Below are 12,834 nucleotides of genomic sequence, written 5' to 3' on the forward strand. Positions count from 1 at the left end.
GTGTGTTTACCCCGAGGCCGGGGCGCCTCGCGCTCCCAACACTGCTCCACCACCAACTTATGCCAGGGTTAAGAATATGGTGTTCTTATTTACATTTGCCTTATGTGTGTGTGTGTGTGTGTGTATGTGTGTGTGTGTGTGTGTGTGTGTGTGTGTGTGTGTGTTTACTAGTTGTGTTTACTAGTTGTGTTATTACGGGGGTTGAGCTTTGCTCTTTCGGCCCGCCTCTCAACTGTCAATCAGCTGTTTACTAACTACTTTTTTTTTTTTTTTTTTTCCCACACCACACACACACACACACACACACACCAGGAAGCAGCCCGTGACAGCTGACTAACTCCCAGGTATCTATTTACTGCTAGGTAACAGGGGCATTCAGGGTGAAAGAAACTTTGCCCATTTGTTTCTGCCTCGTGCGGGAATCGAACCCGCGCCACAGAATTACGAATCCTGCGCGCTATCCACCAGGCTACGAGGCCCCCTGTGTGTGTGTGTGTGTGTGTGTGTGTGTGTGTGTGGTGTGTGTGTGTGTGTGTGTGTGTGTGTGTGTGTGTGTGTGTGTGTGTGTGTGTTTGTGTGTGTGTGTGTGTGTGTGTGTGTGTGTGTGTGTGTGTGTGTGTGTGTGTGTGTGTGTGTGTGTGTGTGTGTGTGTGTGCGTGCGTGTGTGTGTGTGTAATTACCTAAGTGTGACGATAGTGTGATGGGAAAATGGTTACGGTGATGAGGCGTGACAGTGATGAAGGCCTGAGAGGGGTCAGAGGAGGAGACCTGGGGGAGGAAGGAGTATGTAGGAGAGGGCTCGACTCGGGCACCGCCGGAGTACCTCGTCTAGTAATCTACATATAAGGGATTGTCAGTATATCTGTTTCTCTATCCATTTGTCTGTCACCCTGCCCAAGGCTGGAGGGCAGATACTTGGAGCTAGCTTAACCCAACTTACAGTTTGAATGGTCTGGTGTACGGGACAGACATAGGCTGGTCTGGGTAGGATTTATGTAATAATAATAATTATAATTATATAAAGCCTATCCAGACCAGCCAATGTCCGTCCTATTAAGAGGACGGACGGACAATAATAGGTCTATTATTGGTCCAATTAAGAGGGGTCAGACCTAGCAGTGACTCCTGCCTATCACTGTTGCAAACAACAACAAACAAAAACTTTGTTGGTCTCCAACAAAACTCCATTAAAATCGGTAAGAGATGGCTGCCCGACTCCTTAAACTTCTTCACTAGAAACGATGAACGTGAATTCAGTATTGTATTACACTTTGTGTGAAAGAGTGAGATAGAGGGGAGAGGGGGAGAGATGGGGTAAGAAATAGGTGATGCTTGGAGGAAAGGGAAGGAAAAGGAGGAATAATGGTAGAGAGAAGAGGGGGGGGGGGAGATGCGGAGAGAGGGAGGGATAGAGAAAATGAGATTAGAGAGGGACAGGTTGGTGATATGGGAAGAGAGAGGGGTGAGAAAGAGAAGTGGTGAGAGATCTGGGAGCAGCCAAGATCCCCCCCCACCCCCCCACCCCCACCCCACGACGTGTAGTAAAGCACCAATATTACACATACGATAAAGTTTCAAGAAATATAAAATTCGGGTAAATTTAGATATCAACATCATTTTCACATAATTACAATGAATCAAATGTCATTAAATTAACAAGTTAATAAACCCCAAGGTGAGGTATGCCAGCCTCCTCAATATGAGTATATACATTCGGTGTATATTCTCCTCAGTGTTAGTATATTCTACTACGGGTATGCACCGCTTCTCAGTGTATATTCACAGAGAGTTACTGTAGTCGTGATAACGGGCTAGTCATGCCCGTGCCACCAGTTGGGTGGCTTAGTCTTCATCAATCTGTAGTCCTGGGCAATGATCAGAACACAAGTATACTTGCCGGTTGGTCAGTAAGCATGAGTCTTGTCTTTAAGGTATACCCTCCAGAAGTGGGTATACTTAAAGCACAGCATCGTTGCCTCCCTAGAAATACACTCCCACTGGGAAAGGAAGACTCATTAAGTTAACGAAAACAGCTCTGATCCTCTCTGCGTTCGTGAGAAAGTCGAGGGAATGTTTTCACGTTCACTTAGCATGAGACAGTCGACCGGGAAGTGCTACAGGCAGAGACCGAGACACCACAACCACTCCAGCAACTGGAAGACAATGTGCCAACAGATAATTATAAAATGCTAGAGCGCAGCCTATGGCATGGTTTCTGGAAATAGGAACAGAAATGAACCACCTTTTAGATTTCTAAGCTTTTCTGGGACTAACAATAGTGTACCAACAATGGCGCCACAAAATGAGTGAATATTTCAATGGGAGCCATTCATCACCTTGCTCGTTCTAAACAACAATGACGTGTGCTGAATCACGCTTAGTTACAACAGCGAAGGATATTAATGCCGTAGCCAGCTTAATGAACAACGAAACTCGTGTATTTTAATCATGAAAAAAGTTTATAACTAAAACATACTCTCAGTGCGTTTATACTGAGAAGCAAGGGGCACCTTCTGGCGTACAGACCATGCGTACAGCGCTCCGGTAAAATTCATTTTGGCACCCACAGAGTTTGTATAAAATCCACAAACTCCACAAGATATGGCAAATATATTATATACTAGCTGTACCCGACCACGCGTTGCTGAGCCACAGCAACCTTTCCCTGTCTTCCAGTACACCCCCCCCCCATTTCCCACCCTCTCCCGTCCCCACGTCCTCCTAACCATTCCCCCTCCACCTCGTCCTCCCAACCATCTCCCACTCCCCCGTCCCCTTGTCCTCCTAACCATTCCCCACACAACCATCCTCTCGTAATCCCCACCATCTCCCACTCCCCCCGTCTCCTCGTCCTCCCCACCATTCCCCACTCCCACGTCCGATGCATTCACAAATGATCTGATGTTCCAATCAGAAAATTGGGAACATCAAAAGATCTGATGTTCCTATCACTGAAATATAAGAGAAACAGTTAAAACATTAAAGGAAAAACAAAGAATAAGTAAAAAAATAAATTATGCTCACGAAATGAACGCGATGGTAAAAAACTTAATTCAATTCCAACGAAATGTCACACAAAATAATTAAATCAAAATGAAAACAAATAAAAATCTATGAAAATTCAAATTATCAATGCAATCGGAAACATTGAAATGAAATCGTAACATATTTTGTATAGTATTGTTGCTTATTACGTGCAACAGATGGCGCTTTAAAAAAAAAAAAAAGTGTTTTTTTCCTGTCACAGGTGAGGCATGTATATGGTATTTAAAAACATGCGCCAATTCGAATGCAACGTTGAGTCAAAATTTCAAAGCAATTGGTAATGATGTTTCGAAGATTTTCCTCACATGAAAAACACCGTTTTTCAAAAGAAGCACGTTTTCCCTTCACAGACGTGACATCTAAATATATGTATAAAAACACGCTCAGATGCGAATGGAACGTTCTATCAAAATTTCAAAGCAATCGGTGAAGAACTTTCGGAGATTAGGTATTTTGAACATACGAATATTGTATACCCACAAATGCTTGTGGGTATACAATATTATTTGTTGTTCCATTGTCTGTGGAAATATAGAAATTGTCTGGTTTGACGAACCTAGAACTCCCACCCCACCCCGATCCCCTCATCCTCCTCACCATTCCTCCCTTCCCCGTCCCCTTGACCTCCCAACCATTCACCTCTCCCTCATACCCTCGTCCTTCCCACTCTTCCTCCTTACCCCGTCCCCTTGTCCTCCCCATCATCCCCCCTCCCCGCCCCTCGTCTTCCCCACCATTCCCCCATCCCCACATCATTCCCACCAATCCGTCACTCTCCCGTCTCCTTGTCCTCCCCACCATTCCCCACTCCCTCGTCTCCTCACCCTCCCCACCATCGCCCACACCCCTGTTCATTCGTCTTCCACACCATTCTTCCCCCACTCCCCCATCTCCTCACCCTCCCCACCATCCACCATACCCCTGACCTCTCTTCCTCCCCAACATTGCCCAGTACCCTGTCTCCACGTACTCTCCACCATCCCCCACTCCCCCTCTCCTCGTCCTCCCTACCATTACCCACTCCCCTGTTCCCTCGTCCTTCCCACCTTGCCCCACTCCTGTCCACTCATCCTCCCCACCATTCCCTACTCCCTCGTCAGGTCCATTCCCAAATAATCTGATGTTCCCATCAGAAAACTGAGAACATCAAATGATCTGATGTTCCCATCACTGAAAAATAAGAACAGTTAAAACAACGAGATGAAAAACAATAAAAAAATAAAAAATCAACTATTCTCAAGATATGAACGGTATGGTAAAAAAGACACAGCTCAATTTCCACACAGTGTCACACAAAATAATTAAATAAAAATGAAAATAAATCGTAATCTATGAAAAATCAGTTGATCAATGCAATCAGAAACATTAAAATGGAATCGTAACATATTTAGTATAGCGTGTGTTGCTCTTATGTACAAGAGATGGCGCTGTTTTTTTTTAAACATGGTTTTTACCTGTCACAAGTGTGGCATCTATACTTATATTCACGAAATGAACGGTATGGTAAACAACACAGCTCATTTCCAACGAAATTTCACACAAAATAATTAAATCAAAATGAAAATAATTCAAAATCTATGAAAATTCAATTTATCAATGTAATTGGAAACATTTAAATGGAATCATATCATATTTTGTACAGCGAGTGTTGCTCTAACGTGCAACAGATGGCGATGTTTTTCAAAAAAAGCTAATTTTTACCTGTAACTGGTGGCATCTATATAGTAGGTATATAGAAATACGCGCCTATTCGAATGCTACATTGAGTCAAAATTTCAAAGCAATGGGTAACGAGGTTTCGAAGATTTCCCTCACAGAAAAAAACACATGAAAAGCACAGTTTTTCAAAAAGATCTTGTTTTTTCCCGTCACAGACGTGACATCTGTATAGTATGTGTATAAAAACACGCTCGGATGCGAATGAAACGTTTTGTGAAAATTTCTGAGCAATCGGTGAAAAACTTTCGGAGATTAGCGATTTTGAACAAACGAACATTTACATTTAGATTTATATAGATATATATGTATATAATGGTGCATATGGGAGCAGGTTTTAATTTATTCGTGTTTCTCTGAATATGACTGCATATTCTGTATTGATAATTTTCTTGTTTAGGGCTTCTATTCCTCTGACTAGTGCTCTTGCATCTTCGTTTAATTGGAAGAGGATTTCTCCATATATCATCCTTGTACGAGGTGAAGAAAAACAAATAATTAACTGTAGAATATATTACACTTATTATAAATTTACTCAACGTTTCGAACTTACGTGGTTCATTCTCAAGTGATGGGACAGTGATTGATTGATTGACTGATAAAGATTAAGCCACACAAAAGGTGGCACGGGCATGAATAGCCCATACGTAGAGGCTTTTGGGAGCCTCTAACTGATACTGTAGATCTGTAAATGGATGATGTCATTTTTTTGCAGGGGGAGGTTGGAGCGGTAACTAAGGGCAAGCTATACCAATTATAGAGCTGGTCAGTTAGTGAAGGCCACTTAGTCGACCGTTTCTTCTTAGTCAGAGTCTTGTTGGTGGTTTTAGTCTCAAACCCTGAGGTTGGCTCCGGAGTCGATGAGTTGTGGTAGAAGCCGGTTCGGTCACGTTGGTGGTGGTGTTGGTGGTCGGAGAGAGCATGTCTGCGAGCGCCTAGGCTGAGACGGTGATGGTGGTAACTTTGGGGGTTGAATTGGAGGTTGCTGCTGTTTGTACAGCCTGGGTCTGTAGTGGAGCTGAAGTCTGGGTTCAGATTGACCTTGTGGAAGTCCCCTGTGTGGTAGAGGAGGTAGTGAGACTTGTGTCAGGGACTGTGATGGGTGCAGGCCATTGGCTAGGAAAAACACATTCAGTTCCCTGAAGAATCGGTGGTTGTCTGATCCGGCAAGCCTCTCCGTTTATCGTATTAGACCAGGGATAATGCCAGCAAGTGATGCAAGGGGCAGCGAGGGTGCTGGTTGGATGGGGCAGTGCTAGGCGTATTGGAATTATACCATTAAGGAGGTCAGGTGCCTAAAATAAAAAGGTGAGGAGTACATCGAAAAGGAAAAATAGGGCATAAATGGGGTAAGGATAGGGGACGTAAATAGGGATGAATCATATACAAAGGTGGGCGTGGGCGTGGCATCTTGAGCAGAGTCTTCTATGTGGGCATCTTTACATTCCGGTCTTGTTCTTACTTGCAAGGTGGGTAGAGTAAATAGTTCAGTAATTTGGGTATTTATGGTAGGTTGTTCTTTTCTTGTGTGGATTGCTTCAAGAATTTGTAATCTTCTTACATCTTGGGTTTTGTCTATTATACAAGTGATTATATTCAATATCTCTCTTGTTAGGGAGATGCCATGGGCTTGTCTCATATGATTTTTATAGTCAGCTGTGAACGGAGGGTGAACGTCAGTATATGGGAGGAGGGTGGACGTCAGTATATGGGAGGAGGGTGGACGTCAGTATATGAGAGGAGGGTGGACGTCAGTATATGAGAGGAGGGTGGACGTCAGTATATGAGAGGAGGGTGGACGTCAGTATATGAAAGGAGGGTGGACGTCAGTATATGGGAGGAGGGTGGACGTCAGTATATGGGAGGAGGGTGGACGTCAGTATATGGGAGGAGGGTGGACGTCAGTATATGGGAGGAGGGTGGACGGCAGTATATGGGAGGAGGGTGGACGTCAGTATATGAGAGGAGGGTGGACGGCAGTATATGGGAGGAGGGTGGACGTCAGTATATGGGTGGAGGGTGGACGTCAGTATATGAGAGGGGGTGGATGCCAGTATATATGGGAGGAGGGTGGACGTCAGTATATGGGAGGAGGTTGGACGTCAGTATATGAAAGGGGGTGGACGTCAGTATATGTGAGGAGAGTTGACGTTATTATATGGGTGGAGGGCGGACGTCAGTATATGAGAGGAGGGTGGATGTCAGTATATATGGGAGGAGGGTGGACGTCAGTATATGGGAGGAGGGTGGACGTCAGTATATGGGTGGAGGTTGGACGTCAGTATATATGGAAGGATGGACGTCGGTATATGGAGAGAGGGTGGACGTCAGTATATGGGTGGAGGGTGGACGTCAGTATATTGGAGGAGGGTGGACGTCAGTATATGGAAGGGGGTTGGATGTCAGTATATGGGTGGAGGGTGGACGTCAGTATATGGAAGGGGGGTTGGATGTCAGTATATATGGGCGGAGGGTGGACGTCAGTATATGGGAGGAGAGTGGACGTCAGTAAATGGGAGGAGGGTGGACGTCAGTATATGGGAGGAGGGTGGACGTCAGTATATGGGAGGAGAGTGGACGTCAGTATATGGGAGGAGGGTGGACGTCAGTATATGGGAGGAGGGTGGACGTCAGTATATGGGAGGAGGGTGGACGTCAGTATATGGGAGGAGGGTGGACGTCAGTATATGGGAGGAGGGTGGACGTCAGTATATGGGAGGAGGGTGGACGTCAGTATAAGGGAGGAGGGTGGACGTCAGTATATGGGAGGAGGGTGGACGTCAGTATATTGAAAGAAGGTGGACGTCAGTATATGGGGGAGGGTGGACGTCAGTATATGGGAGGAAGGTGGACGTCAGTATAAGGGAGGAGGGTGGACGTCAGTATATGGGAGGAAGGTGGACGTCAGTATATTGGAGGGAGGTTAGACGTCAGTACGGTGACGTCGATTTGAATAGTTATCATGATCCTTATTCTAGTTTATTTCATCTCAATTTTCCATCATTTCTCCTCATGTACAAGCCCTCTCGACTATATTTTTTATGCATCATTTGCTTTTAATTTTACGCTCTATTATTTTCATAAGTACACGATTTAATTGGCTTTATTCCTTAACTTTTCTCTTCTATCCCCTGAATTTTTACCTTACCAAATTTTTTCTCCTCCGTTTTGTGTTTACCACTTTCACGTTCGTTCGTTTCATATTCTTTCATCTTTTTTCTCTTATAATGAGCGCTCTGCTCTTTAAGTGAACCTGCTATAATTATACCAAACACGGAACGCTTAAAATGAACATGACCCAGGCAAGGAAGACTTTCCTCGGCACAAAAGACCTCGTCCTGTAAATGAAGTGACAATTGCGTACAATGGGTGACTTTTGTACACAACGAGAGCTTCTCTTAGGTTCAAAGGAACCTGAATATATTATGGATAAATGTACTTGACGCACAGGAAGCTGCATCCTCCCTGCCTCGTCTGGAAAAGGTGATGCTCTTGCATCTCGCTAGTTCTTAAAGAACGAGCCGTGGGGCGCAGTCAAGGGCTGGGCTTACTTTAAGTCTTTCTTTCGCTCATTATAATTAAAATAGGACATCAAAGGAACTTTTGGAAGAAAATAAGTTGGCTTTGTTTATTTTATGTAAATTATAGCGTCACCTTACCAGGTTGTGTAATGTAATATGTTTTCTGGCCAGAAACGGTGATTTGGAGCCTTTTTGCAGTAAACATCATAAAGTTTACTGCATGATGGGAAGATATGTTGAGTAATGTTGGCAAGGCTATGTCTCTTCCTGCCTGCTTTGTTTCACATGTTGGTCCACCAATTTCTCTGTGTCTCTGTCTGTCTGTCTGTCTGTCTGTCTGTCTGTCTGTCTGTCTGTCTGTCTGTCTGTCTCTCTCTCTCTCTCTCTCTCTCTCTCTCTCTCTCTCTCTCTCTCTCTCTCTCTCTCTCTCTCTCTCTCTCTCTCTCTCTCCCTCTCTCCCTTGTCCGTTTTACTACTGTTATTTTGAAGGGAACTGAAAAACGAGCATACTGTATTTGAGAAAATTTAGGAGAATAATATAAGGTGACTGTGATGAAGACAGATATGTGGTATCCTAGCTCACTCTAACCATGACTGTGTATCTCCAACACTTTATCATCTGCTCAGAATATTGTATCTGCCACGCCACTCAGAACGCCCTAGTCCATGTAAACAGACATTGTATTTTCCACTCAGAAGATTCATTTCCCTACTCACCCTCCATTTTTTTCGTCGCTCTCAATACACGGAACATCCTACTAAAACCACTATCTCACTTTCAAGACTGTGTCGAATTCAAAACTCTTTCTCTGCTACTTGTAAAAAGTATTTTATTCTCTCAATAACTGTTTCTCCCAAGAAGGATCTTAAACTTTAAAGATGGAACCTATTACAGTTAAGAACTGTGCTATCCTCTTACGATGGCGTTCATTACTCATATGAAGAAGATGTCATCTCCTCTTAAAAATATATATATACCTCTTTCTGGAAAGAATGTATAATGCCTTCCAGGACACCCTCTTCTTGCACAACTTTCATCTCGAACTAAAACGCACTTCATCTGTCACTCCAAATACTACATTTCTTGCATAAAATTCTGAGCGCTAGCTACTAAAATCTCTTTACTTCTCGTATAAGGTAGTGTAACTCTTCTTCAAAATATATTCCCGTCTAAAATCCTGTCACCGCACACTGTTCTACCGCAGGAGGGCGATGAAGGCAACGCGGACGTCGGGATCCTGGCGTCGGGGTTCCAGAAGGTGGTGTTCCGGGGCCAGAAGTGGGCCATCCGGCACCTGTCACTGGCAGGCCTGCTGCCCAGCACCCACCACTACATGACCTACGACGGCTCCACCACCCATCCCGGCTGCTGGGAGACCACCACCTGGCTCATCATGAACAAGCCCATATATATCACTAGGCAGCAGGTGGGTCTTGTGTCTAATATTTCTGTAGTCAATATATGGGTGGATCTTGTTTCACACATCTTTGTAACCAATATATCAGTGGGTCTGGTGTCTCATATATCTGTAGTAATATATGGGTGGGTCTTGTGTTTTATATTTCTATAGTCAATATATGGATGGGTCTTGTTTGTGCCCTCTCCTTTAACACTGTAATGTGCTAGACCTGTTTCTAAACTCTCGTTGTATACTATATATTGGTTGGTCTTATTTTTGTCCTCTTCTTGTGATCAATAAGTGTAGTAAGAGCTCGTAAGCTCATGGCATAACCACACCTGCAATAAATGGGATTAGTGGCACAAAGATATTGAATCCAATATCTATTATTTCACCACCAACCTCCCTTATTTTATTAAGATGCAGGTACGGATCTCAGTCTTCCTTTGTTAGGACTTATCCCTCTTGTTGGGCCAGTGCATGTAGTGTTGTTCATCACTGATGGTGTTGTAATGGACTTTGTCGGCTCTTGGCTTCATGCATCAGGTGTGGTTCACACTCCACTCACAACTTCTTTATCTTTCACGTACCTATCATTTTTAAACAGCGCGTGTGAACTCTTAAATCAGTTTTATTTGTAGTTTCACCATTATACAAAGTTCCACGTATAAAATGGCTGCAATTAAGCAGGTTCTACTTTGTTGAGTGCTGTTATAAGGTGCAGGAACAATGTTTACTGTGTTTGAGGGAGTATCGTGTCGCTGCTGTGGCGTCGGTGTGACGGTGTGCTTGTACATCCGAGTTGTGTTGTTGTTGTGAATTAAGGAGCGACGACGAACGTTGGATCGGATGCACTTCATCTGTCACTCTAAATACTACATTTCTTCCATAAAATTCTGAACGCTAGCTACTAAAATCTCTTTACTTCTCGTATAAGATAGTGTAACTCTTATATCATAATGAGGGATCATAATGAGTTAATCGCAAATCCTAATAGTGAAACGTATGATGCATATCACCAGGCACTAAGATGCCTCGCGTCAAAGAAACGCAAAGAGAGGCAAATGATTGGGGAGCCCCCCCAGGAGTCCCTCAGGGTGACAAGCACCGGCCCCGCCCCACACAGAGAACACTAGGTAGCAAAGCCCAAAACTCGGCCCCCAACTAAAATGCAAAAGTCATGTGGCGCCCTCATGACGCCTGCCAGCCGCCCACCACAGCTGAGGGGACACCTGGAGCCCACCATCTCCCGGCACCTACCAGCCATGCCGGCGCCGGACACCGTCAACCCGCCGGGAAAACCAGCCAGAAAACGTTCAAAATCTATTAACTATCCTGTAACCCAAGGCGATATATGCATCAGGCATCGTACAAACCAGATCGTTGAATTGGGATGCGAAACGATAGTATCAAATCCAAAATCGCGAAAACAGAATGCGATCCAGCGGCTCCCAGGCAGAGGATACGTCCGCTGTATCATTGGGTTATTTTTACCATTGGGTCACAGTACCATGGGGTCACTATATTATTAGGTCACTATATTGTGGGGTCACTATATCATTGGCATACTGTACCACAGGGTCACTGTACCATGGGGTCACTGTTTCACGGGGTAACTGTACCATGGGATCACAGTACCACAGGATCACAATACCACGGGGTCACTGTACCACGGGGGTCACTGTACCACGTGGTCACAGTACCAAGGGGTCACTGTAACAAGGGGTCACTGTACCACGGGGTCACTGTACCACGTGGTCACAGTACCAAGGGGTCACTGTAACAAGGGGTCACTGTACCACGGGGTCACAGTACCCCGGGGTCACAGTACCACTACAACACACTGGGTAACTTTAAGAACGAGGCACGTTAAGAGATAACCAATATTAATGTCACTATATGCAATTAACTCTTGTTAAAAGTCACCATAAAATGTTTTATATAAATAATGAAGAAACGGATTTTTTAAATTGTTATGATATAAGAGAATTAATAGAAATATAATGAACAAATTTAATTTGTTAATTTTTATACGTAATAGTAATTTTTATGTTGAGATTATATATACAACCTTTTAAATAGCACACCATGCACGATAATCACATTTCACCATAATGGATAATTATAAAGACTTTATTGTTCAATAAGAGTAAGGGTTCATTAGGGGAACACACTGATGTTCCTCGTGCAACAGCAAGATAAGAACTGTTAACCTAATTCAGCTCATCTGAAGCCTTGCCCTAGAAAGTCATTCATGCAATGAGCTGATTATTTCAGTTAGGAATGAACTTTAAGTGCTAAGTTACAAATCATGTTAGTAGCAGGACAAAGATGGAGCCAACTGTGTGTCAGAGGCTTCTTATTGTCAGTTGGTTGGAGTTCAAGCCTATTTATGTTATTGAGTGAATATTGTTTGTGTTGAGTTCACTCAATATAATATTCTGAGTGAACATGTGCGAGTCAGACTATGGACGATGTACCGGTCGTGGAGTGATGTTCTTGTGAGCGACACAACCAGCATGACGCTGTGCGCCTTGTGTTGTGGTTTCCAGATACTGGTTGTCCTCGAAGTTGAGCCAGGTGGATAATCTTGCCAACATTGTTCTTATAGATACATGTAAGACAGCCGACGTATCTCTGGTGTTGAGTTCTAAGGCTCTGGAATACTACCCAGTCTAACTAAAACGTCTCAAGACTGGAGGTGAGTCGTCTTGCACAGTTCTCTATTGTGTCTACAGTTCGGATAAACGCTGGGGGGGGGGGGGGGGGGGGAGGAGGGAGGGGGAATAGATTATCCATGAGAGGAAAATAAAATTGCTGATTGGAAGTATTAATTAGCCTGGTAGCCGTCAATATTTTTATTTTACATGTGTAATGGTTAGAGTGCAGTCAACACCATAAGACAGAGCTTTTGGAATGATGAATTGTATATCATGGAAGGAGACATTCCCCAAGAGCCAAAACACACCACTATGGTGCACAGGCACCAGTTAAAGGGCTCTCAGACTGTGATCCATTATGAACTTCCAATGGAGTTCATTCCTGAAGAATAACGAAATTAGGTATAAGATACTCGGGATACCCAGAGAATGAAGGTGTCCAAGGTGCGGTTCTCGGCCAAACGCACCTGCAGTGTCTCGTGCAATAAAACA

The 12,834-nt window shown here is 44.0% G+C and overlaps 1 protein-coding gene across 4 annotated transcripts in view; it reads left to right on the top strand.

Moving 5' to 3' along the window:
• The window catches only part of CARPA (Carbonic anhydrase-related protein A), a 339,981-nt gene that overhangs the window by 309,526 nt on the left and 17,621 nt on the right, over nt 1-12,834 (top strand). For all 4 annotated transcript variants that reach the window (XM_045729300.2, XM_069319934.1, XM_045729301.2 and 1 more), the window contains one exon: nt 9,488-9,709. In XM_045729300.2, the coding sequence (XP_045585256.1) occupies nt 9,488-9,709 (222 nt within the window). The remainder of the gene's footprint in view (nt 1-9,487; nt 9,710-12,834) is intronic.

This window comes from Procambarus clarkii, chromosome 94 (genome assembly GCF_040958095.1).
Source record: "Procambarus clarkii isolate CNS0578487 chromosome 94, FALCON_Pclarkii_2.0, whole genome shotgun sequence".
In the NCBI taxonomy this organism is placed as follows: Eukaryota; Metazoa; Arthropoda; class Malacostraca; order Decapoda; family Cambaridae; genus Procambarus; species Procambarus clarkii.